The sequence below is a fragment of the Gadus macrocephalus genome, chromosome 7 (genome assembly GCF_031168955.1).
Source record: "Gadus macrocephalus chromosome 7, ASM3116895v1".
Taxonomy (NCBI): domain Eukaryota; kingdom Metazoa; phylum Chordata; class Actinopteri; order Gadiformes; family Gadidae; genus Gadus; species Gadus macrocephalus.
In genome coordinates this window covers 18,071,699-18,099,207 of record NC_082388.1, presented here as the reverse complement: position 1 = coordinate 18,099,207, position 27,509 = coordinate 18,071,699, and the positions used below count along the sequence as shown (strand labels likewise).

General features: G+C 42.5%; 2 protein-coding genes across 31 annotated transcripts in view; both read right to left on the bottom strand.

Annotated features, from left to right (window-relative positions):
• The window catches only part of dlg2 (discs, large homolog 2 (Drosophila)), a 133,985-nt gene extending 120,748 nt beyond the window's left edge, over window positions 1-13,237 (bottom strand). For 8 of the 21 annotated variants that reach the window (XM_060057114.1, XM_060057117.1, XM_060057118.1 and 5 more), the window contains exons 1-2: window positions 12,007-13,234; window positions 11,238-11,369 (exon numbers count right to left, since the gene is read on the bottom strand). In XM_060057114.1, the coding sequence (XP_059913097.1) occupies window positions 11,238-11,369; window positions 12,007-12,025 (151 nt within the window). In that variant the 5' untranslated portion in view covers window positions 12,026-13,234. Of the gene's footprint in view, window positions 1-1,086; window positions 1,304-11,237; window positions 11,370-12,006 lie in introns of those variants that run through there. The other 13 variants (XM_060057104.1, XM_060057110.1, XM_060057109.1 and 10 more) reach the window with 6 other exon arrangements.
• A 1,787-nt stretch (window positions 13,238-15,024) lies between these two features.
• sytl2a (synaptotagmin-like 2a) overlaps window positions 15,025-27,509 on the bottom strand; it is a 16,343-nt gene continuing 3,858 nt past the window's right edge. Inside the window, exons 4-19 of one of the 10 annotated variants that reach the window (XM_060057071.1) lie at window positions 26,525-26,639; window positions 24,883-24,952; window positions 24,658-24,790; window positions 23,068-23,613; window positions 20,598-22,472; window positions 19,974-20,069; window positions 19,724-19,780; window positions 19,327-19,418; window positions 19,117-19,221; window positions 18,158-18,327; window positions 17,921-18,023; window positions 17,117-17,278; window positions 16,781-16,883; window positions 16,592-16,697; window positions 16,024-16,229; window positions 15,025-15,620 (exon numbers count right to left, since the gene is read on the bottom strand). In XM_060057071.1, the coding sequence (XP_059913054.1) occupies window positions 15,472-15,620; window positions 16,024-16,229; window positions 16,592-16,697; window positions 16,781-16,883; window positions 17,117-17,278; window positions 17,921-18,023; window positions 18,158-18,327; window positions 19,117-19,221; window positions 19,327-19,418; window positions 19,724-19,780; window positions 19,974-20,069; window positions 20,598-22,472; window positions 23,068-23,613; window positions 24,658-24,790; window positions 24,883-24,952; window positions 26,525-26,639 (4,088 nt within the window). In that variant the 3' untranslated portion in view covers window positions 15,025-15,471. The remainder of the gene's footprint in view (window positions 15,621-16,023; window positions 16,230-16,591; window positions 16,698-16,780; window positions 16,884-17,116; window positions 17,279-17,920; window positions 18,024-18,157; window positions 18,328-19,116; window positions 19,222-19,326; window positions 19,419-19,723; window positions 19,781-19,973; window positions 20,070-20,597; window positions 22,473-23,067; window positions 23,614-24,657; window positions 24,791-24,882; window positions 24,953-26,524; window positions 26,640-27,509) is intronic. The other 9 variants (XM_060057072.1, XM_060057073.1, XM_060057074.1 and 6 more) reach the window with 9 other exon arrangements.

The following is a 27,509-nucleotide window of genomic DNA, read 5'->3' as shown; positions in this document are numbered from 1 at the left end:
GAAATAAAGATGTTTCCCGCCCTGATTTAAGCCTTGCATCATATTGGGCCAATGAATGCTCCATACATTGAGCAGAACGTGGAGCAATGAAACGACATGAGAGAGCCTGTTCATGCGGGGTATATTAAACGCTGGCCTGGACAGCACTGTAGCTCACAGGCTCCTGGTTTTCTGAATCACAGAGTGACTCACTGCAGCACACGCTACGCTGCATTCAAGGTTCCCTCACGTGCTAGACCCCACATCTGGCCGCTTCATTATAATGTCTACCACGGACCCAGCTCCAGAATTAGGGTGCAACAAGTGTGACTCTGTGCGACAATCACTGACCACAGCCATTGTTATCAAAGCACAGGCGTGTCTATAGAAACAGCTAACCACTTAGATCTTCAGCAAAAAGGAGGGCTCTCTCCCTCCCATCCCCTCCCCTCCACCTCCCAAGTATGGAAAGGCTCCTGAAGTGATCTACCACTGCGCTCCAATGCCCTGCCCCTCCACACTAAAGTCCCATTTATATTTAAATGGGCGTTAATAACAACACGCCATTAGCATTCACCACCAGCCACTGAGGGGCTGCAATGTTTCAATCCCAAACACACACAAAAGATCCCAGACTTTCCCTTCTGCACAAGACACTCAGGAAACAATGGCGGCCTAGATGATATTTACGTTGACAATTCCCGAGAGAAACTGCGTAATCTTGATGTGGATTGCAGGGAGCCAAAATGCAAAATCCCCCAGAAGATGTACGCAGGTGGCGTGCAGTGTATACAGAATGCTGTAATAATGCTCAACGGAATGTAGTTTGTTTTTAGCAATGTTTGTTTTTTAGCATACGTTAGCAATGTGAAGACCCCAACAGTTCAGTAAAGTTAGCTACCGCTAAATCCCTCACTGAATGGAAAATCACATGAAGAAGAGATGCTGACCAACGTTGATGCGTAATCAGACTTTTTTAGTGGATATCCAAATTAATTGTAAATACACAGACCAAAACAGACAAAAGCAGTATTCCTCAAGGAACAAATGTGAGACATTGTCTAACAAGGGGACATGGATGCAAGATGTCAATTCAACGCAACTTACTGTGCAATGCGATCCTTGGTCTCCCCGGTCATGTGGCGCTGCAGCCAGAGCACAGTGAGATGGCTCAGTGAGAGTACCAGATGCCCAGTATCAAGTCTAAGAGCATGCCTAATCCTCTCCACATAGACAGGACACCTGTTCCCTCCGACGCGGACTACGACCCTACATCCCAGAGAGCACATTCCCCGTCCAGCTCTGTGCTTAAAACCGCCAGCGGAAACCCCTCCAAACACACACAGACATACACAAACAAACAAACAAGTTTCCATTGGTTGCTCCGCCCTCTAGGCTCATTTGAACTCAGGTCACAACAATGCTAACTGTTATGAAACTCTGCTCGCACCAGTGCTATTATTTTGTGCCAAGTTCACACACATGTTAACATAGGACCAGCAAAACTTCCAAATCCATTAATCAAACTAGAAACACACACCTTACCAGCTCCTGATAAGGAGTGCCTCCATGTTGATTCTAGGTCCTTCGCCCTGAGGGAGCAATCGCTACAACGCCGCGTTAAGGGTCGCAGCTGGCACAGTATTAAAGCCACTTGTACGTAAACACCACCACGAGCCAGCCACACAGGATCAAACTTTAACCGCACTGTGCTGTCCTTTAACGTAATGAAAGGGGACACCATCTCACCACGGGAGGGTTCGAAGTGATGAGGGTGGTGACCCGAACCACGTCATTCCTAAAATCATGGTATAATTATTGTTACTATTTACTGTATCCATAGCCTTAAGCTTAATTGGAGTTGAACTCCTTGCACTATAGGTACCCTTGCACAGAGCAAGGGTACATGTCTTAATATTGTAATGAATAGCCCACAGTGTATCTGTTAATCCAAAAGGCATTATCTGTTAAGCCATGGGCTTTATCACAAAATATCATGACCCAAAATCCCCTTCTGCACTTTTTTTCAGATACCACATGAACATTAGTCACATGCATACCCAACGATATCCACAACCGATTATGGGCCAAAAACACCAAATCTTATATTACACACAGGTTTTAGGTAACACAACCTTCAATACTCCTTTAAATACACTTAATGGGTATTCAATTACTAAATCAGCAAGACACTCTGCTCTAGTGAGGGTGCTCAAGCCAGAATTAAAGTAAAGTAGTAGCAAAAGGAAAAAGATAAAAAAACATAAAATGTATAATAATGAATTATTATTATTTACTTGATCAGATTATTCATTTTGGTCTGAAATAATATTTCCACACAACATAGACACATACTGTGATAATATATCATGTGATAATGAAGTATACCAAGTTAATACATAAACAATGTTGCAGAGTAAGTGGCTTCTCTTTTACATGAAATCACTTCTTTCTATTCCTAAGCATATGACAGCAACTGTTTGCATGGTCCCCCCCCACTCCCCCTCCCTGATCAGGTTTCCAAGGCAACCATGCAGTGGAATCTGAGGTAATTTGCATCCTTCAAAAAAAGAAATTGCTCCAATATGCTTTCTCACTTGATACCTTATTAGAAGAACACACAGATTGTACACAAACATTCAACACACAGACGCACACACACACACACACACACACACACGGGAGCGCCACGCTCCGGCTGTCACAATGCAGATCTGCCTCCCCCAGTGCTTACGTAATGGGTGGGTGTGGGTGGAGTGGGCTTACAGCTTGCAGAGAGCATGGCTCTTCCAGCTGCAACACCCCTCCCTTCACTTCTTCCTCCTCCACAGTGACTAAGGTGCCAGATAATCCTTCCATCTCTCCACGCGCGGAGACACACCAATTATTCAGAAATAACAAATCACTCGTCACCCTTGGCTCAGTTTTGCCTCGAGGAAGTGGCCGGCGTGATGGGAGACAAATGAACGTGGGCAGGCCGCGGTGGTTTTGGGTGCTCAAAGCCGTTTTGACCCGAGTAGTCGGGTTGCTTTTGGCAAGATATCCACTAATCACGTATCCAGCAGTCCTACTATGTCATAGCAGAACTATTGGGAGGAGACGGCACAGAGCCCGGGCCGGTGACCAAGCACTGCAAGGGGCAGAGTCACGGCCCCGTGCAGTTTTTTGGAAGCAACTTTCCTCAGGGGATTTTAAGTGTATCTGTATGTTCTAAGAGTGTTTACTCGTGGAACGAAATGTTCACGCACTTATAATTAGCAGAATATCAACCCTAACTTCAGAAGCATCCTCGCGGTTGGATGCGGGCAGATGTTGGGGTTCACGTCGTCGTGGTAACCACTCATCCCGGACTTCACTTCTCAAATCATCCCCTGCCTGGAGTCCTCTGAATGTGCTGCACGACGTGCACGTTACCTTGTTTTTTTACAAGCTACCACTTTCACCACTGCGGAGTGTGTGTGTGTGTGTGTGTGTGTGTGTGTGTGTGTGTGTGTGTGTGTGTGTGTGTGTGTGTGTGTGTGTGTGTGTGTGTGTGTGTGTGTGTGTGTGTGTGTGTGTGTGTGTGTGTAGCTTGGAAAGGGCCTCACTTAGCAGAGGATGATGATGGTAAAGAGTGGGCGGTCAACTCACATTTGGTTGAGCTCCAATTTGAAGGAAAGCTCAGAGAGGTTGAATCCAACTTAATGCCTGTGGGATCTGGTTGATATGGTAGAGTGACGCTTTTTGTTTTATTTTCGCTAAAAAAGTCAAACCCATTATATTTCACTTCTGACACATTTAAACAATGGGCAAGGCCAAAGTTGAAATATTTTCCTGAACGGAAGTAAATCCCAAAACCGCAAAAACACATGTTCTTGATAACCGTATTCTTGTAATCAACGTGAACATAAAGCCACTTGAATTTAAAGCCACTTGCGTTATGTCATCACCAAGGAAACAGGTTAGTACTTTTTTGTATATTTTTTGTATTTGAGACTCTTAATATCTCCACACTCGCTGCAGGCAAAAGAAAACAGAGATAGAGATGTAATCAGAGGAGGGAAACATTTCAAGATGGACGTTATGAGGACTTAGAACATAAGGGGTGTATGAGGTTGCTAGGCTAAAATGAAACGCACGCACAAGTCCAGGTTCGCCGTCAACATGGCCTCCAAGCCAGGCTTCGCAGTCTTCTTTCATTTGTCCTTTGTGAACGAACAAGGCAACAAAAGTGTTGGTTGTAATAGTATGCATGACGTTTTAACGGGCATCGCATCGTGTGAATTCCCAGCTCTGTGATTGGCGATGTAATGGAAGTAGTGCTGTGTTTTATAGCACTACTTACTCAATGTTTTTTCCCAATTGACTTTTATCGTTTAATCTGAACATCACAAGCGGCATATGCATAAACGCGTGTGTGTGTGTGTGTGTGTGTGTGTGTGTGTGTGTGTGTGTGTGTGTGTGTGTGTGTGTGTGTGTGTGTGTGTGTGTGTGTGTGTGTGTGTGTGTGTGTGTGTGTGTGTGTGTGTGTGTGTGTGTGCGCGTCTATGCGTGTGTGTACACGTGACAGCTTATGCACATTTCTAATGACGTTTGGGGCGGTCGCACAATGATAAGAAAAGACAGGGAGAGTAGCAGCAGAAGCCTTGGGTAAGTACCGTAATTGATGACACACACACACACACACACACACACACACACACACACACACACACACACACACACACACACACACACACACACACACACACACACACACACACACACACACACACACACACACACACACACGCAAAGATATTGTGTCATATGGCTACACCTGCATGAATGGCTGCCTTAAGAAGAAGAATTCCAGCTTGTGAGGCACAAGCAACACGTCACCCTGTTAAGGCAAGGCAGGGTCAGTGGATGTGTTAGTGTTCATGGCCGTAGAAGTAGGTGGGATAGGAGGAATTATCGCCGGGGGCAATGAGGGCATACTGCATAAACTTTCATCCTCCTATAGGCAGTGGCGTTAGAGCAGGGGACAACCATGGTTGTTATGGAAATAATGCAGCAAAGGGATTCACTGCAGAGACAATAAGCGCAGTTCAATGGACGATCCAGGTCACTTATTGATTTTTGCCAGAATAATTTAACTGCGTCCCATGAATCAATGACTGAATAAAGAGGGGAACTGTATTTATTTTTGTGCATAGTATTCCATAAACTACAGTTATGATGAATTCAGCCTTAGTTTCAGTCTCATAGAAGAAGCAAGATAAAGAAAGCGACAGAGATGCTAGTTAGCCTTATAGCTCCCTCTGTTGGAGATCTGGTTGTATTTTAGTATGATATGACTGCATCTACATAACATGTAGATAATAACATAAAATAATAAGAATATAAAGGTTATGAGGATAAGTAAAATAAATACTTTAAATAAACACTTCTACTACCACCCCCATGTGAGAAAAATTCCTTCCTCCCACACAACTTAATGCCATCATACTTGCATGCGTCATAGCACAATCACAGATTTACGACTCAAAAGCCCTGCTGGTTATACCATCCTCACATACATATATTCACGTACATGCAAACGTGAAGCACACAATTACCTGTAAGCGCATACATTAGTACAGCTATGGTTATAGTCATTAGAATTACACTGCAAAAATGGATGTAATCCCTAGCCTGCTGGGTTTCGAACTATCCTCTTGCACGACATCCGTCGTGTCCAATCGTATCTTGCTTTCATGTCAAATGAGTCATGCATGAACAGCATTCATTCTATGAAACAGTTGTCACTTTCAGTTGTTCACACACGCATTCGGTTCTCACACACGCACACATTCGCCACAAGATGGCAGTCCATTCCAGCGCAACATTTGTCTTCATACCAAGCTGCACCTGTGCTCTATTGGCTACAACATTACCTATTTATTTAGAACCATTCACCTGGACGTAGCAATTCAAGATCAAAGTTACGAACACTGTCAAGACGTTTTCATGTACAGCTCACCTCATGTGCTATCGATACATGCATCCCATGAAGCGATTAACCATACATGACAGAAAAATTCATACAGGGATTGCTTGAGTCCGTGCCTCCCGGCTTCACTAAGCCCCCCCGATAGAAGATAGAGAGAGGACTCATGTAAAAAACATTTGTTGTAGCCTTCTTAGCAACCACACTAGCAGATGATGATGTAGACGGCCTAAAGCCCTACAAGAGTCCCATAATCCATTAAGCACACAGGAAACACCCTTAAAGCCAGACCATGACACCCGGGACCTTTGACACGCAGAGCAAATGCGAGCTGCACTTCAAGTCATCACTATCATATCATCCTCAGACTTTGATTACATGTGTCAATGTCATATTTCCAATCACTTTGAATGGAGAAATGAATACAGTGCATGTGACGTGACTCAAATGAAATGACTTAAAAAAATCAATATTGCAGATCCTCCCGTCAGACCCTGTAGCCGAAGAATGGAAGGAGCTTTTTTTCCCCAGACACAAAACTATTTACAACTACAGTGAGTGAATGTTTCCGGGCATATGAAGTCGTCTTCCCATCATCCTTCATTCTGATGGGAGAACCTGAGCAAAATTAAATTAATACTGAAGCAGGGGAAATCTCTCTCTCTCTCTCTCTCTCTCTCTCTCTCTCTCTCTCTCTCTCTCTCTCTCTCTCTGTCTCTCTGTCTCTCTGTCTCTCTGTCTCTCTGTCTCTCTCTCTCTCTCTCTCTCTCTCTCTCTCTCTCTCTCTCTCTCTCGTCCTATTAAAACCACAGACCAGTCTTCTGCCTAACTCTGGATGACAGATGGAGCTCATTGAGAGCCCATACAATATACAACAGATCATAAAGACATAATGGAGTGATCGACCGCTGCCATCAGCATGCTCGCTTTGTGCTAACTCCGCCCACTTTAGAACAAATACAAGTTGGCAGAAAGCAGATATAACTGCTTAGTCATGACGTTTAGGTAGATATAGTTGTCGAAAGAGAAAGCCAAATGCTGAGATACAAACAATTAAAAGAAACGAGAAATGATGGCAATAGACATTGGGTCTTTCAAGAGGAAATCACATTTGTTTGGTCGTCACTGACTCCAGTTGGGTCAATCAATAGTCCAAGATGCTTTCAGGATCCCACGCTCAGATGTGGAGCTCAGACCCTCCTGCTTGCTGTGCGAACGCATTAGAAATGTTAAAGCATTTGCACAGCAGGGAAGAGGATGTTTTGTAAATGAGATCTATTGCAGGATTAGAATTTTAATAATCTAATGTTGGAGTTATTTTATAGCTCTAATCCAAACATCTAGTAGGGAATAGCAAAGGGATAGGCAGCAAAACGCTTTACTCAAAGGGTTTACATATCAAAGAATAAAATAAATTGAATTGATACAAATGATCATGCTTATTTGGGAAGATGTGTGCATATGTTAGATTTCTATACCTATTGCACCACCTGAAACCGGGCTTGCAATATTTTTGAAACGCTTGATTCTCAAATGTGGTGTTGAAGAAAAAAAGAGATGTTCAATCTAAAAAAGCTTAAAACAAAGTTGCTGGTGTTTTAAAAAGCCCTTTAGTGGTAGCCCGACATTGTATTCAACAGATCAAAACCTGAATGCTGCAACAGAGCCAGTTGAGCGAGTCTTCTCTAAAATAACATCAAGCCCGTCGTTCCACTGGAAGCGATGGGACCGGTGAACGGGTTAATCCACATGCGGATCCACTCTGTAGTGGCAATGGGGGGGGTGAGGGAGGTGAGCCCCTGCCACTGGCCAGATTATACAGCACCTAATGCTTTGTAAGATGATTACATCTATTTCAGGAGGCATTTGTCCCGCGACCGAGTTGTATCTGTGTTTTGATTGCATCGCCTGCCCTATTATTTGTGGGCGAGACATGCCTGCTGGAAGTGACTGGAATGATGTCCAGGCTCCAATGTCCCCGTCCCCCGTCCCCCCCGGTCGTAAAGGGGTCGGGGAAGTAATACACGCGTGATGCATGCTGGCTATTAATCTGGCTGGGAATCATGACAGGCCAACAATGATCCATGATAAATGAGGCTGTGGGAGAATGTGTGTGACCCCCGCATCGTGTCCCATCTCACCACACCCTGAAGCGAGGGGACGTGGTCTCCCCCTCTGCTACATTACCATGGGTAATAAAAACTATGACATAACAAATCGTTTGAGGGAATAATTGGTTAGGAGCAGCACACTTGACAGATTGTCCACGGACGTTGTAAGTGTTAGACCGGTATGTAATTCTAAAACGGCGTGACAAATGGTTTAAAGAAAAAGGAAATTATTGGATTGGATTCTAGAACCAAATTTGCTTATGTACTTCAAGCATCCCAAAATGAGTAGCAGGTGAAACCAAACAAACTCATTTGTATATAATGCCTTCCCACTTAATTCAAGAAAAAGAAAAAAGTAAACAGATTAAAATGGGTTTCCGTCAGACAGTCTATGACCCAGAGAGAGAGAGAGAGAGAGAGAGAGAGAGAGAGAGAGAGAGAGAGAGAGAGAGAGAGAGAGAGATTTTTTACATATTTATGATACTATTTATTAATTTTAAGACACTTATCAGGAGTGGCACCTTCAATTCCGTTCTGTTAAGACAATGTATTCAATGCAAGGACAATAAAGTTTCTATTCTATTCCACCTAGATCGATAAGGTCTACGCAAATACGTAGACCTTTTTCCTTTGACAGATGATAAAGGAACGCACAAAGAACAACAAAGGGACTTCTAGGGCCCCGGCCCACACAGACTACTACATTCAAACCGATGGACTCTCCGGCTCTTGAGTTTCACTCTGAAGCGCTGAGTGAGCCGGATCAGGGTGGACCATCCAGGACCTGAAAACTCTGGCATATTCCTTCCTGTAATCCTATCGTCCAACATTCAAAACGGTGGCATGTGAGAATGATGACGCTGCTGAGGGAAGGAGCTCTGCCAGGAAATCTCAGCAGCAGTATTCATCCTGTGCGAGTGTGGGAAGGCTCTTCCCGCTCTCATGGCCTGGCTCAGCAGCACCAGCCCGGCTGTACGCTACTTTTGTTGACATCACCGGCCTGGGTCAAGCACCAAGTAGACCTATATAACAAACCTAGAGCAGCACACTGACGTAGTGCGAGGCCAGGTTCCTGTTGGGGGATTTTGTGGGATTTTAGGGGGAATAGGTGGTATTTTAGTAGGAATAGGACTCCAGTGAGACTAGACTGGTCACTGGCACTTGGAAGAGCCTTGTTAATATTCAATAATGTCTAGGTTTTATGAGGTTTACGTTAGAGCAAATATGTAAATAAAACAGGTAGAGAAAAAAGAAACCAGTCTAGGTAGCCAAATGCCCACATTGAAAAACATTATTTTTAGGACATTAATTGCTTTATACAGGATACAATAACATCACAATGCTAAAGGTGAAGTAATTCACACTTTAATAATGAACTCTTACACCATAATCCAAAAATATTCAAAATAAAAAAGGTAAGAAACAACACAAAATGAAAAAATAAAAAAATAATCTAATAATAATTTCCTTTACAGAATGGCGGGGCGTACTCGTAATGAATAACGTTGAACATTCCAGCTGCTTGCACTGATCGGCCGTTCCCTGAGCGCCTGAGAGCACCAGAGCAACTCTGGCCCATTCAGGCCAAATGAGCTTTAGTTTGGACACTTGGGTAGGTAAGTGCACTCTTCAATGAAGGCAGTTACGCAGTCCATTATAAACCTTTTACGGTTGTGGTCGGTCACAACCCCTGGGAAAGAGGGAGGAGAGGTTGATACTGGGACCTACTGGACAATATGTTTCCCATGTCTGGACTCTTGCCATACATTCCTGTGTGTTGGGTCTGTAAGCTTCCTTTACATTTCTAGCTAGTCATCAAACATGATGCGGCAAAATACTAACGGAAGAAAACGCCATGAACGCCGTCTTACAGTGTTCAGACTATACATAATGAGCAATAACAATGTGACCAAAAGCCTACAAAAAAACCTGTTATTGTAATTGCTAGAAAAACTGCAATAAAACACAACATTTTCAACTTTACTGTAACAGAAATCATCAAATTTATAATTGGATGATTATCATTCCAATCGGGGGGATGCATTCTCATCAGCGACTCTGGCTACGGTGTGATATCCACCAACGTGCCTTCCTTGCACCAATACAGCGAGACACATTTCTCGTAGCCTATGGGTAACCTACTTGGCACTAAATCAAATTCTGATTACGATTCCTCTTAGCAGTTTAAAAATAATATCCACATGCCACAAACCAAAAACCCTGCTCTCAGATCCACCGCCGCAAGTGAAAAAACAACAACAAGAGGCATACGACCAGGCAGACAACGTCAAGTACTGCCCCGTCAGCAGAGTTAAAAATAACACAGAGAGTCTGAAACCTGGAATTATGCTGCGCCAGAAAAGCTAAATAAACAATTATGAGACACACGGCAATGATGGTTGTTGTGACGTATTCGCTGGCCTTGACGGCGCTATTGAGCCGTCCCAACAGATGTTGGAGGACACTGTTTCTCCATTACCTGCTCTTCGATTGTATTTTGAGGAGTAACTATTGACAGGGTAAGTTCTACCGTGGTGGTTGTGAAAACTCGTTCCAGGTTTTTATTAAACCAGTGGGAACCCAAGTTCCCAATGATGCTATCTATTATAACGAAGTGTGGTAGTAATAGTCGCTGTTGCATATTTTGTATTTCTTTTCACAGAGGCGTTAATCAAAAGACAATCAAAGGTGTTGCTCAGAACAGTAATTATGGGTCTATAACATTATGTACAAGGGCACGGATAGTGGACTTCACTAGTGAGGATAACTCACATTCACTATTGCTGGTGCTTTGACGCAAATCAAATTAAAACGACTACCTCCAAAATTGTAATGTTGTGCGCTACATCCGTGTCTGCCCTGATAAGATGGCCATGTGAAAAGGGTCCATGGTCTTCTAATCACTAGTTCACTAGCTTAGTGTTCCACCTATGCCCTGGTATATGACAGTATCAGAGTCATAATTAGTGTGATGAGCGACACCTGTGTCTTTCCTACCATGACACTGTAAAAAAGGGTCTGATGTGATTATAGATCAGGGGGGTCTGATGTGATTACCGCGTCCAGGTTATCCCTGGACGCGGTTGTTTTGAGAAACCAACCCCATTGAATGAAAAATAAAACGGTGAAGGGGACAAGGGGGTGTGTGTCGGGGGGGGGGGGTGGGGAACCACGGTGCCAAGCTTCCCCCAACTTACCGAGAAGAGCCTCGAAGAGGTTGCTTTTGAAGATCAGCATCACTCGCTGGATGGCCGTCCGGAGAGCGTCCTCCTCTGGCTTCCGTAGCCGGGAGCAGTACTCCTCCAGAAGCCCCAACGCCCGGGACGTGTCTGCAAGCAATAGGGTGGGGCGGGGGGGGGGGGGGCAGACAAGGCATAGGTTGTTCACTTGGAAGACTCAAGCACTTTCAGCCGCTTTGTCAAATTGGTGGGGACATGTTACTGCTGCCACTGTTAATATTGATGGCTGGTCCTTGCTAGGTTAATGCTGACATTTGGATTCACATTTTTGTGTGCACATTTTTGTGAGCTGGAAACAGAAGTCTTTTTTCACATTGTCACATACTAGAATATCAGCAATTCAAAGAATCTGGATAAAACAGCATTTTAAAAAGACTGAAACTTCAGAAGTCATCCAGCTCACCCTCCTTTTGGATAAGCAATCAATCCGAAGTCATGAATCATCAACATCATTATTTATATCCCAAGACCAAAGAGAATCTCACCTACTGATGCATATAGGGCTAAGTGTGTAGATCCTGCTCGTTTTACAAATGTGTGGATTAAATGTGTAGAATGTTCAAGATCTTATAAAAGTTACTTCATGATCAAAATAAATTCTCCTGCATATATGAACGTAAATAATTCCATAAAATACCAATTAATCAGGAAGGAAACGAATGTCACATTAGGGAGTAAGATTGCATTGTTTTGTATGCTATAGTTGTGGGTGGTGAATGTAACTTACCTTTTTTCCTAACAGGCATGATTGACTCCGTACGCCACTTTTGCTTTAAAAGCACGCCAGTTCAATCCTCAGTTCATACTCAACAACTTCATTTCGTCTGGAGAAGTAAAGTCATCGGGGGATCGAGGGGAAGTGTGCAATTTGCAGGAGGGAAGTTCTACTGCAAAACAAGCCCGTCTGCGGTAAGACGAGCGGCGGATAGGATGGGGTGATGTAGGTTATCCACTGCCATGACTCTCCTCGTCAATAGTCCACAAGCATTTCGCCAAGAAACGAGGATACAGGCAGCGAAGAGACCCGCGAGTGCACACACCACAAGCCGTAAAATCCTCCTCATAGTTGACCCAAAAGTAAGCTGCAGCTGGTTGTGCTATTCCATGACGATGGGTGTGTGTGCCTGTGTGTGAGTGTGTTGACAGGTGCAATAAGCTTGTCCGAGGTATGATCCGGCTGATCCTGGTGGCTCACTGTGTGTGCACAGTAGGAGTTTTTGATGGTGTCGCCCGTACCGCCTTTCATCCACACCACATTTTGGCATTGAATCGTATCGGCGTCGTGCCAAAATCGTGTCTACACCTGAAACTTGTTATATTCTGTTATCTGAATATTCCCCACCCTCCCCTCCAGAAAAAAAATGTAGCCTATATATAGTATTGTGTACCACGCCCAAAAAAAGCCGCAAATCCACGGAACTAAACATTAAAGTTCACCCACACAGAGCGCTGGACGATCAATAAGAGAAATATAAACAGCGTCTTTTTCGCCGTGTTTGCTTTAGAAAACGTCTCCGACACGCCAGCCTCTGGAGCTGGTCGGGCGGCTTTAACTTGTGCTGGAATGCGTTTTTCGCTTCAGACAAGTTATTCTCATCTTTTAGATACAACATTTACAGTGACTAACTATTGTCGCTTCAATTTCAAAAAAACATGCATGGCCCAATGGGAGAGCTAGCCATCATCATGCTAAACAACAAGGCAACATTACAAATGAAGAGATAGGCTTTCCCGGCAGTGCGACGCCTGTAGGAGAATACCTGCCTGCCAACAGTGGGAGAAACACAGCAAATGCATGGTTCTCCAATGTAAACCCGTATTTACATGGTCCATGTATTTATGTGTATTAGCTAGACATGTCCCCCGACCAAAGCGGTGTTCCCCGGCGGGTCGCTGAATCCTCGCACTGCCACATTTTTATTCCTTAATTACGTGCAGCGGCATTGGCAGTGGGAAGTGACAGCATCACTACCAGTTTTAACTTACCTTAGCAACGACGCACAGGCTGGTCGCTCGTTATCTGTTGCCCGCCTCGATTGACAGGCGGCGGCGGCCAATCGGACGGCGGGATTTCTTGTCGCATCGTGAAGTGTTAGCCAATCCTAAGAGCGGGCCTTTAGAGAGGTTAGAGTTTAACCGTAGCACACGTGTTTGGCTGCATAGTGCATCAGAAAGGAAAGGAAAATGGGAAGGAGTAGGATTTGCCTGGAGCACAGATTGAAGGGAAAGTCTGCTGAGGAATGAGGGCCGACGTGTAAAAGATAACAAGACATTTTACCTTTTCAAAAATCATGAACCGTCATGAGAATATTTTCCTTATAATATGCATAATTTGAGAATCTCTCATACTTCTCTTAACATGGTAGCCGAAATAATATATATAACTTTGAATAGCTGTTTAATGTTTAGCACTAAATCAGATGACCAAATTAATATTGACCCAACCTGTTACCCATGACGATAAAATTCTTCACTTGAATACTCATTTCGAATATTTATTCAAATCGCGATTATTGAATGCCCATCATGAATTGTTTCAATTTCAAACAAACAACCAAAGGAACAAAACACAATATTTATTCCATTGTATATGATACTTTTATTTGGCATTATGGCAGATGCAGGTTCATCATGAACATGTTCAAACCATGGACCTAGGAACCTATAAAGGTTAAAACACACGCAGTGCATTTGCCTACTTCCTGCTTTGTATTATTTCAGAAAAAATATATATATGGATTTTTAGTTTAATGATTATAGGCCTACTATTATTGCTTAATTTTATAAATGTAGGCCGCTTAATACTGAATCCAAAATTCATCGTGGCGATGACTTTTCTCCTTATGGCCAGGACCACCACACTGCCCCCAAGTGGATATAATCAGAACTTCAAGGATTCTAAAACTGGTATCAAACAGTATAATAATCTAATAATCAGGTCTGAAGAACACTGTGATTAGCACTTCAAACAATTGTACCCAGGACACGGCTGTCATGAACCATTTTAGCAAAAAATTTCGGCTACATTTAAATACCCTTCCACATTTAAGAGCAAAGTTTGCCAGAATAAATCTTAAAATCACGAAGAATGTTAGAATGAAGTTACTATGATTACACTTCAGTGAAGACTGTTGTTTATTTTAGTAATAAAAAGGCCTCACACCAACAAGAAATCATCCATATTTTTTCTATATTACAAATAAGCTGCATATTGTGCCCCTTGTGAATTGTACAACTGCATTATCAGATTTAAAATTTGGATACGCATTAAATTGCTTTCGAGCTCCTAGTGTGGATGAAAACCTTTACCAAATTTCCATTTAGCCCAAGCTCTTCTCCCTCCTTTGCAGCTTTCTGGGCTAGTCAACCACCAATGTAGAATGAGTTGCCAATAAAAAACCCTCACCAGGCAGCATGTCTTATGCTTCCCCGCATTACTACCGACACATTTAACCATACATGGATTATTTCTGTGTGTTTGATTTGAAGATTATTAAACAGGATTTTTTTGTTCCGTCCCTTCATTAAGCAACCAATCCTAATCATTCCCCTTGCAGTGGTTGCTGGTGTTGTCATTTAATGCTTGGAACATCCCAAGTTATTACTAAAAGCTGCACATGCATACACAATTTTGTCGTCTATGCAGTCTCATTTAATGGAACTCGAAAGTTTCTTATCGTAGCCATGAAGTAACCAAATGTACATGTATTTCATGCAGTGAGCAAATCTTCACTCCACTTGTGAATTGTTTTCATGTACTGTTTATTGAAGTCATGCATCGGTCAAATAAGGAGTATATGACAATGGTCTTTAAACAAATCATTCACGATCATAAATCAGTGATGTTTTGATTCTGGATTAAAGTGATTTGACGATATAAAAATGGTATATCAAATGGTGTGTGTGTGTGTGTGTGTGTGTGTGTGTGTGTGTGTGTGTGTGTGTGTGTGTGTGTGTGTGTGTGTGTGTGTGTGTGTGTGTGTGTGTGTGTGTGTGTGTGTGTGTGTGTGTGCGTGCGCTCTACTGGAATGTTAATCATGCAAGTATCATACATAGGAATGACTCACTTTGCCTTGTGTAACAAATTAACAAGATGCACATTATAGTCTTCAGTTAATGGTTCCATCTGTTATGTTCCATATATATTATTGCTTCCACACATGTATTTTTTAACTTTCCATTTAGTTTAAATTCACTTGGCCCGGCTTTTTGCCACCACAAATGTTCTCAGAGGCAGAATGTCTTCCACCCATTCTCCCTCGGAGCCCATCATCTTCTCCCATAGGTTGGTTTCAGGTTCAGAAGAATCCATCCAGTCTACTTCTCCTCCATAACTTTTACCTGAATGGGCCGACAGAGGAATGGTATTGTTGCGACTTTATGATCACAACACTATATCATTACAATTTAACAGTACATCACACGACATTTAGAAACACATTTAAAAAAGCCTGCATTCCCATAAACACACAGTACTTGCTGCTAACGTGCCTATTTAATACAATAAAAAAGTCACCTTGCTATAATGGTGTCCATGATGGTGCAATAGCATAGCTTTAGAGTCCAGTACTATATGGTGTCTGTTCACTGAGATTCATATAGTAACCTTATGAACATTAGCTCAATGTCACAAAATAACCCTCGATCACTGCCCTCCGGACAGGTTCTGGTCAGTGAAAGGCACCTCAAGAACCTCAAGAAGATCTCGCAGTGGACCAATGGACGACCACGGTCAACGTCTCACCTGTTCCGAGACCTAGCCTGAGGCCGCCGATGTAGTGGTTGTTGAGCCGATCGTGGTCCCACACCGTGATCTCGGCGCAGGCCTCTCTCAGGTCCTCGGGCCGGAAGCCGTCGTACACCATGGTGTGGTTGAACATAGGGTTGGCCGTCCGCTTCACCACGCGGGTCTTCTGCCGGCTCTTCTTGCTGGTGTCAGGGAGCACAGTGCTGCCGCAGTGGGGGAGAGGTGATGCCTGGTTAGCCCTCGGTCACACTTTCCCAACAGTGAATGTAGCATGGCGGTATTTGTGTCAGATCATGTAGTAGGGGCACTAGGGCAGGGGGATTGAGTGGATACTAGAGTGCTCCACTTTCAGCGGGTTCCCTTAATCATTTCTGCAGTCTACCCGTACCTACTTAATGACACGGATCTGGATTCACTATTCGTCGCTTTCGGATTAAAGTGGTAAATAAAATAAATTAAAAAGCCAATAAAAACAGTCAAAGCAGGTACCGATATTGATACTACATTCCTAAGAATATAATATAAATCTTGAGAATCTAACAAGTAAGAAATGTAAAAACCACACCATTTCACAAACGGGTCGATGATGACCCCCCGGGCAGGCGGGAGGTCTTTGCAGTCCTTCACCCAGATCTGCACCTCACCCGGCTCCATCTTGGATGTCTTCTTGCCTACAGGTAGAGATGGGAGGTCAAAACGTGAACAAAACACTGGTGAACCCTCCAGATGACAGAGAGCATGGCGCTAGGCTTACCGTGCGAGGGCTGGGGGAGGTAGCGCAGGGCCACCCTCATCTGCCCCGTCTTGTTGGTGGGCTTGGAGCGCTCAGCCAGCGGAGAGGGAAACTGTGTCAATGGCTGGAGAAACACATTGTAAAGGTCAATTCATTTAATTGTAAATATTAATAAAGCCCCATGTATGTATATATATATATATATATATATATATATATGGCTATCAAGACACACGTCTTATATAAACGTATATATTCAGCTGCAGGCTTGAGTCAACATAAATAGCCAAAATCTCTTTCATGTGGTGAAGTAATGCCGATATCCAACCTGAATTTAAATTGCTAGATCACCCATACCCGTGGTGTAAGTGCATAGTCGTTTATTTGGGTGTTTGCAAAGTCCCACTCGGATAAATCCAAGCTGATCTCGCCAAGGAAGCTGTTCCGTCCAAACGTGTCATTGTGCCACACGGAGATGTTGAGGTTCTGCATTCTCAGAACTTCCATTAGGATCTTAAACTGCAGGAAGAGGAAAACTGAATAAGAACAGGATGAATAGGACAAAGTACAGTGGAGAGCGTCTAACCAATGAGTTTGATACTCACCGCTGTGGTTTCGCGTTTTACAAAAGACATACTATAATGCAACTTAAAAAAAAAATTCACTCATTGATAATATTTAAATTCATTTGAAACACATGCAGTCTACAGTTGTTGCTAATCTTGTATCGAATGCCTTATTCTGACCTTTGGCAAACCATAGTGTAGTTGTTTCTAGTTTTTACAAGTTATTTCAATGATGTCCTACGATATCCAGCCAATCTATGGCTTTAATGTCATCACACTTTAGGAACAACTGGCAATATTGTGCCTGGAGTGCAAGCAATGACTAAATAAAATTAAGATCATTTTGATTGTTGAAAGTTGAACTTTATTTAAATAATATCTTTTTGAAAAAAAGGGCTGAATATGTTAATTTCCTACATCCTTTTCGATTTTTTTATGGCAAGACAAAACTCTCCCAGTGATATCATGCAACATGATTGTATCAACAGCCTCACAAGAAGATATCTGTGTAACAGTCTGTTGTCTACAGGGGACTGTGTTGGAAAACTTTGTATATGTCAGTACAAGAGAAGACAATTCAGGATACATTTCTTACCCTGAGTATTTCATTATAGGAGGGATTCAACGTCCTCTTCTTCACTGTGGTCTTTCTCTTTCCCAACTTGGTTTTATCAGGGACAAGGTAGCACTTGACATACCTGAAATTAAAAATAAATCATGTATCTAACATAAATTGCTTAATACTATATTGCACTGTGATGATATATCTATATATCTATATATCATCACAGTCCCTTATCAATCTCTTTTGTTTCCTACACTGAGAACTTACGGGTCGGAGCGGCTCTTCTTGGGTTCTGCCAGCGCCAGGTCTTTGCACTGGACCACGAAGATCTGCAATTCACCCAGCTTCTGGACATAGTTCAACGCAAACTGCATTGTGCCCTGCACCTCAATGTCTCCGAAGTCTCCATGGCTGATACTGGTCATACTGCCACTGACCTGTCGTTGGAGAGCCAAACAAATAAGGAAATATATTTATGTTATTACAGTCAGGACGTTAATGGTGCGCTTTGTGGTGGGGTTTTACTGTGTTCACATGTGTGTGAACACAGAAAGATGATCCTTATTTTATGTCAAGTTTTGCCTTTCCATTGGTTAAAGTCGCAATGTGGGAAATTTCAATTAGTTTATTGCTTACATTTACACATCTGTAGTCAATGTTGTTCGATATTGATTTCATTAGTGTTAGATATTAAATGTCATCCTATATCTGATACAAACTATAAATAAAAAAAGGCTTGCCAGCCCGAACATCTCTCTTTGTTAACAATAAACTTTACTATCGACACGCCCTGAACACCTAACACTCAGGAACTGCAAATTCTGATCTTATATATTGCAACTTTAAAAAAGCCTGTAAAAATTGAAAATAATTAAATAAAAAACGAAAATACATATTGAAGCTGATTATGAATTCAAGCGAATGTTAATTATTCAACAGAAGTAATTACCGGGACATTAACCTATTCCTTAGGATATTAATGAAATGGTTCAGTAAAATGATTTATGAGAATGGGTTTTTCTCATCTGTCAATATGATCATGTGACCATTTTATTCTACTGCTCCCAAAAAAGTGAAAACCCCAGTGGTATAAATGTAAGATGGCGCTTCTTTTTGCCTCTACTCTAGTCATCAAACATGATCAATGGACATTTAAGATACATCAACAAAGTGCAAGCATTGCAGTAGGGCGTGTCAAAATGGCGTGTGTCGGGTGGAGGATATACAGAGGACATGGAAGCCAGGCCCGAGGAGAGGCTGAGGTTTGACACGACGCTGGTGGTCCTCCTTCTGGGTTTGGTGCCAAATGAGTCGTCGTCGTCGTCGTCCGTCTGCAGAGGGAGAGACAAGATTAGCACACAGGGACCCACGAGCAGTGGAGCAGTGGTCAAAGCCATTGAAGTCGGTGTGTGTTGGGATGAGTCGCGTGCTATCACCTCTTCCAGCTGCAGCGCGGGCACGGATTTACTCATCCTCCGAACCTGCAGGGGGTCTGGGTGGAGAGAGGCGGGCGGCACCGCAGCCCCAACTGGGGGAAGAAAAAATGCTATAATGTTTAAAATCGGTATGTTTTATACCGGCTGGTGACAGTGGTTCACACCACTGTGGTATTAGCATACGTTGTCAAACAAACATACGTTTACATGCACTAACGTTTGTAGGGGCAGTTTCAACAGGAGGGGGGTTAATTCTGGACATGCACCAAACCTCGGATACTGAAGTTACAACCACTCAGATATACACGCACCTCAACAACCATATTTTGATTGAGTCCCTGGTTGACCTTTTGTTTTCAATGTGTATTACAACATTGATATGATGGTTCATTCTTACCGTCATCCATACTCAGATTCAGCTGTCCCAGAGAGCTGCCTTGGCCTTTGTCTTCTTCTGAGAAAAGTTTACAAGGGATTAATCTTGGTATACCAGGCTAACACGAATCAATCTGTACTATGAACTAGGACTATACTGCAATGCATCAGGGAAACAGGGAACCCCAAATGGAATACAATTTTAGGGAAGTGGTTGCTGCCATATAATGATACAATATAACATTGCAAAGTGAAAACAGGGCATATTTTACCTGTGCGTGCGCCAAGATTCTCCATGCTTTGGGACATAGACATTTGTCTCTGTTTTGAGGCTGACCTGACAGGGCTAGAATCACCCTCATCATAACCTACCACAAACAAAACACAATCAACTTCGGGATAAGACACCTACAGTTTGAGATTGCACTGACCTGATTGATGGCGTTTGTCATTGAGTTAAACTGGTAATCAGTGGTTTTGAAAAATATATATTGGAATAGATATATACATTAAATTGAAAGATTTCTTACTAAATATATTAAGAAAACGGGTACATTTCTAAATCAGGGTGAGTTTATTTGCAGATATATTAACATAAGGGGTTAACCAGATGACCTCCATTGATGGTTGGATTTCTGAAATTACACTGAACAATAAAGTAGAAGAAATTAAATTTCAGGAGCATCGAGTATTTTTAAAGCGAAGAATTTGACCATTTACACTCAACAGGTTGTTAATGGGTTAGCCTTGAAACCTTGTAGTTATCCAAAGTTTGCGTTGCTGGATCCATCATGGCTATTATGATTTGTGTTGAAAATTAACACTATCAGCGGGAGTTAAGTTACATCTCTAAGTTATGTCTAGAGGAATTGAGTATAATAGTTTTAAAAGCTCACTGCCTGAACTTGCCCGAAATTCGGACTGGGCGCTGGTTGTTTTGTCTTCGTGAGAAGAGCTTCCAGCGTTTTGTGCAATCCAAGATCTGATGCGAGAATGATTACCCTCGATCATAGCCTTGCCATAGGTTGCCCCTTGGCGTTTAAGAGGACGTCGTGCCTTACTCTTAACATCACCCACAGAAACGGGACTGGAAAGGTTCTTCTCTTCCTCTTCAAACGGAGGGCGATGGGCCTTTTCGGGGGAACCAAGATAGTGCTGATAATCATCAGGAACAAAAGATCTAGCAAGAGGGTTGGGCGTTCCAGGTGGTGTTTGCTTCTCAGAATCCTCAGGAGATAGTGGGAGAGATCGGGAGATGATATCTTCGCTGGGTATGCTAGTCGACACCGTTGCTTTTGCTTCATGCGATGGATCTGTTCTTTGCCTCGGTGCTGGTGTTGGCCTTTCGCCCTCTTCCTTGTTGTCTTTAGGTTCCAGAGCAATGTCAATCGGAAAGGTTTTCAAGGGAGAACCATCAACAGCAGATCCCCTGGGCAAAGAGGATTCCCTGACTAGGACCTTGGGATGACAAGCCTTGGACGGACTCCTTCTGAGTTCATCGTCGGAAGAGTCTCTGGATCGTGAAGACTGAGACAAAATAGGACTAAGAGGCCTTTCGGAAGACTCACTTTCTTGGCTGAGTTTCCTCAACTGTGATTTCCCCAAACTCTTATTAACAAAGCCCTTTCCAATCATGGGTTTAGCGCTTGCTATATTGTTAGGGTTCTCTACCTCTTCATTCAGGTCTAGTTGGGAGAGGCATACTTGGCTAATGAGGTCTTCTGATTTGTCTGGACTAGAATGATCAGCACCGCTTGATGCCTCCGTAACTTTTGCAACAATGATCTTTGGTGTGGTGTAATCTTTCTCCCAATAACCCTTGAGATCTGTAATGGTTGTGGGCTTGCCTTCAGGAAGTAGTGGGGAACACATCTCAGGACCAGACAGGCTGCTTTCCTGGAAATCTTTAACTGATCCTGCAAGAGAATCATCTGTCTCGTCATTGATGAGGATTGGATGTGCGTGATATGTGCCATCTTCTTTAGGTAAATCTAATAAGTCGTTACCACTTTCATTCTCTTGAAAGAATGTCTCGTCATGAGATTGGGCTGTTCCATGGTGCTGGGTCAATTCTGTTATAGACCCTGCGTTATCATGAGTTATGTCTTCGGCCGAGATCTTCTTATTGCCATCAGTCTTATTGCCATCATCTTGCTCTCTGGTGAAGATCACTTTCGGTCCACTGTTTTCTTTTTCCCAGAAGGCCTTGAGGTTGGATAATTTCTGTGCCACATCTTCTTCACTTTCGGTTGGTTCCTGTTGTGGATCTGAGCCTGTGTCTAATGATGACGCGTCGCTGTCTTTAAAAGCTGTGTTTTGTAAGGCTGTGGGCTGCAGTGATATGACCTCTTTTGGCACTGGAGACTTTACTTCTTCATCGATCCAATCAGGGTTGATTTGATTGTCCAATGGAACACTGTCGGCTGATGTTGAGGAGATCCGAGGTTTTATTGAATCGTCAGCTATCTCCTCAAGGGAATCCTCTTCTTTAGTATTGTTGTCCTTGGCTTCTGCTTTGCTAAATGTCCTAAGCAACCTGCTTCTGGGAATTGGCAAAATGGTGTTGAGCATGATATCTGAAGCGGCGTCAACAGCAGGCTGTGATGTTACGTTGTCTCCTGCGTGCATTTTGAACCATTCTCTGGCTTTGGCCTGGGAATGAGCATCCTCTTCAGTACCGTTCTCCAGGTAAGAAGCCTTACCTGACTCCTGCTCAGTTGAAAGAGGCTTGGACACCTGGGGAAACTGGTCATGATAGTGCTCTGATAGATCTGCAAAAGATGGGAAGTCATCGATTTGGTGAACATTTTATAATCTCAAGTAAAATAAATATCAGATAAAATGTTTTGATTATCAAAAGTATGGTCAAAACTAAATCAAAACAGAAGCTTAGGTAGGTCTTCATCCGAATAGAATATCACAATTAATTTCACATATATATATTAATGAAAAGATGCTACGTGTAAATTAAATCAAACACAAACAATTCATAAAATAACTGGCAAACGGTATTGTAAACTGTCAGTACCACTTAGTCTTATACTAAATGATGTTTAACAATAAATTAGTGAATATGCAAAAATCAGCGAAGCAATAAGTAAAGTATGTTAGAAAATACATGACACGGAAGAAAAGCACCAATATGAAATGCGCATGGCAATGAAGAATAGGTGCATATATGAAGAAGGTTTATTAAAGTTCATGCAGGAAAAAAAAGATTAAAAAAAAAAGGTAGTAGTAGGGAACAACCATCGTAAAAGGAAGCCTTTTTTTTTTGTGATTTTGCGAAGGGATTTATCCAAGCTTTTAAATTGTACTTGATCTGTAGTTGAGTCGGTGGCGGACGGGTTTGAAGGAAACTCTTACCACCAGGGACCTGATGTGCACTGACTTCTGGCATCACGACAGGGATCTCCTGAGAGCCCACAGCCACCTGTCTAAGTAAAGGCCTGCACACGCCCGCGGTACCACCATCATTGTTGTCCTCCTCTGACAGGGAACCCACCACATGATCCACATCCAGCAGACTGTGTTCTCGGGGCTCCATCTCCCCGAGCTGGGGCTCACCTTGGCCCACCGCAGGGCCGAACCTCACCTGTTTCCCCAGGGCGTCCCTCCCCGTGGGGGCAGCGTCCTCGGCAGCAGAGCCCCGGTCTGGGGAGCTCTGGGGGACTGCGCCGGTGGTGACGAAAGAGTCTGTGGAGCCCTGGTCGGACATGACCTTAAGGATGCCCCTAGGAGTTGGATAGTGAGCCTGACTAGCACCGTCCTGCGATAAGTAAAAGAGTGATGTCCTTCTGTACAGGGGGAAGGGGCTGGATGTGTTGGTGTCCTCTTCTGGGATACATTCAAGGGGCTCTTGGTTTGGGTTAGTAGAATGAGATAGGGGAAATTCAGCCGAGGATAAAGGCTCTGAAACAAACGAAAGGGAAACCAGAAACCACATTACTTTGAACAGAAACCTTTACTTAAAAACAAAGTTAAGTATCGTCCGAGTTTCTATGTATAATATATTATGTTCTTTGCCTATATGCTTTGTTTTACATTATATGGCTACTACTGTAATTAAGTTACTAAATACAAAACCAATTAGCTTTGTGTTTCAAATACAAACACAGACTTTTTGTTTCCATGTCTTCCTAGAACGCTTTCCTGCAGAGAAAAGTCATGCAGGGGAGATTATGCCCCTGGAATGTATTTCTGTGTAATCCCAGCTAATCTTGGACCTCTGCGTATTAGAATATGCATTAACGATAATCCCTGGGAAACTCTCACTAACAATCAACCCTCTCCCAGACAATTGATCTGATGACCTGCATGAAAACACAGACTTGAAACCCTAAAAGATTGTCCACAAAATAGTGAGGCCACTACTAAACAACTTTTCCCAAACTGTTGAATTGTTACTTTCAAGCTACCTTCAGTGTTAAATGATTCCACAGAAAAGCTATGATTGCAAACTATGGACGTCAAAACTATTTGTGTATCCCAGACAGATTAAATGCAGGGGATCAATTATGTAATGGTCCCATGTAATCATCTATGTAAGCCTATTTTGGATAAGAATATAGAAAAGGAAGACAAAACCATTTCAGGGAGGATATATCAGAGACGAGGGTAATGTACATTAGAAATTGCAAGTATATGCTTGTCAACCGCCATGCAGTTAATGTTCATGCTAGCCGCCACAAGTTAATATGTTAAATATTTAGCAACAGCTAAAGCACCCGTAGAACCAGCCATGATACCACTTTATTACTTACACTGGTTTGCATAGAAAATGCTCTGACCGTTTTGACTGTCAAGATGCCCGCTTTGTCCAAAACATAAAAGATGACATTTGTTACAATATATCTGAGCAAATGATGGAGTGCGACCACATTGTTGTTCTTCCGTTGTCTGAGTTCATTGATCCAATCAAGGTTGATTTTAGCGTTGGCATTGCGGAGAGCTCACCCTCATGACGTGCAGGCGTGGGGTCGAGGGGTTTGTCCACCGCTTGCTCGTTGTTTGCAGTCGCTGGGTCACTAGTCACTTCTGGGGGCTTAGTAGGGGCAAGGGCCTCCTGGTTGAAAGGGTTCTTTCTTAGCTGCTTGGAGACAAGGTTGACGATGACTCAAGAACAAAGGTGACTGTTGTTTTTTTGTAGTTGTTTATGTTTGGCAGAACTGAATACTTTACCTTTGTGGGGGACTGTATATTCGATTTGGGTGTCTCTTTTGAAGAACCAAATGAAATCCAGTTTTCATTTCTTTGAAAGTGAAAAAGTGAAAAACAGTGAAAAACAATAATTATCACGTTCTTCCTGCAGATACTCACGCCTACTCTCTGTAGACTTAGATAACCAATCAGATGCTTTAGGCCTGATTTCAATCAATGTTCAGGCAAAAAAGTCAGGCTTGTTTACAAAGTGGCGGGTTGGTCCTTTGGAAATTCTAATCACATGACCCAAACAATCAGTGCTTTCTTTTGTATTGCCAATGCACAGTAGTTAGGCAGGAAAAGTAGGGTACCAATCTGTCTTTCTCCCTCCTGCTTAAATGATCTTAAGTGTTTTTGTTTGAACAATTTCCGGAAAAGGCTAATACTAAGAACACCTGACACACACACACACACACACACACACACACACACACACACACACACACACACACACACACACACAGGTGACTAACCAAATGCAGCATGAACTTTATACTTATTTTTTACCCTTGCATGTGTGAGTGCAGTTTTGTGCGTGCATGTGTGTCGTGCATGTGTGTGCATGCATGTGTGCATGTGTTAGGAGTATGTCTGCTCCTCAAATTCTGTGGTAACAACCCAGAGCATGTGAGTTTGTGATCTTACAAGCGGATTAATGAGTCGAGGGCTCTTACAAGCGTATCGTTTCTTTGGTCTCTCACTACTAGCTACAGCCATGTCATTTGCTGTTATGTGAAACAAAACCAGTAAAACTCGTGATGGACTTTACGACAACATGACGTTGTTTGTTGCATATAATTTTTTTTTGCATGTGTCTCAGAACAATTAACATATTTTTAGCAGTTGAAACTGATAGTTGACGCTTTGATTCCCTAATAGCACAAGAAATGTAAATAAATATGTAATATGTAAATTTAAGAACTAATAGGTTAATAAGAAATTAAATATATGAAGAATTGCACACACCACTTTGGATCGCTTTCACAACTTTCATAACCGACGTTAAAAAACATTGAATCAATCCAAAAATCTATTGATTACGGATGGTGAATCGAATTGGGTTCTGAATAACACAGTCAAAACATGTCACACACCCTAACCCATAAAGGGGAAAAGTCTCCATTCATATCCTGTTAAACCGACACATTTCGGATAGGTTATAAGGGTGTGGATTCTTTTTTTCTGGATGCATAAAAACAGCTTTGTGTTAGCTTCTCACGAGAGGGCCGGTAATTGACTACAGAGGGGTATGGGTCATCAGACCCAGCAGTTTTATTGCACTGATGACCGGCTAGGAAGGCATTACGTCAGCAGTCAGGGCCCCAATGTACCAGGCTGCACTATAATGACTGTACAATGCTTTTAGTTTTCTACTAGAACCTGCACTAATCGCATAATTATCCTTTTTGCTCTAGATATTATGCAAGTGTTGAGTTATTGCATTCATGGCTAGGCCTCACAGTACAAAGTTCAATAATTTCTTTCGCTTTTTTAAACCAATGTAACTTTGAATGCTTGCGTTCAAATAATCAGTCTGGATAATCCAAAACCAATCCGTAAACAACAAAAAACATGTTTGGCTCTTTTGAGAACATGGCTGAGCATAGGACCAGAGGCTCACCTTCTGTTCTGAGGGTCCTCAGGGATGAGACCACAGAGCTCAGGGGGAATGTACACCTCCTGGTTAACACTGGCTACAAAGCTTGGTTTCTCAGGGATCATCTGTGACAGCTCCACTGAAACACAGGAAATAAACACATGCACACACCAAGGTTAGTAATAGTGTACATTGGTCTATACTTTTGGCTAGATATTGTTCAATTTCAATGTATTTAAAAATATATATACATCCAAAAAATAGATAATAATTTTTGCACATCCCATATCTCATGAATAAACGAAAAAGCTATCTTTCCACTGATGTTTTTGGAAGAACGTGGAGATGTTTAACACATTTCTGAAATGAAAAACACAAACATTTGTAGTTTGGCGATCCATATATCAACAAAATATCTGATGATATTAATTCTGAAATAATAAAAAGACCTATTAACATTTTGCCCATTCTCGTCATGGTAAATAGTCAAATATTTAGCAGTACACGTCCATTGGTTTACTGGGATGTGTTTTAAGTGTTGGTAAACAAGGAAAAAACAAGCCAAATTGGAGCCCTCAAATACAGAATCATTCACTTCCATTCAAAAATGCATTCCTATATTTTTCAAATCACATTTTTATTGAAGCGGGGACATTTTCGGGGACAGCCCCGGCCAGGAACAGGCCATCAGCAAATTGGACTGTCCCAAGAAAACAGGGAATTTAGCAACATACAACCAAGCCTGTATGCACTTCAAACAATAACCTGTTTTTCACCAGCAACATTTGCATGCTACTCTAGTTGGGTTGAATGAGTAGGACTACATTAGTCATTTTATTTTGCAGAACAAGAATAATCAATTGGCTCAATCTATGAGGTAGGCGATAACATTTTAATAAGGCTCAACATTGTAATCCCAGGATTTGGAACTCACCATGCCGACGGCCGGCTGCATCCTATACACACACATCATTCTAACCTGTCAGCACTTGTTTCTATATCCCACGGC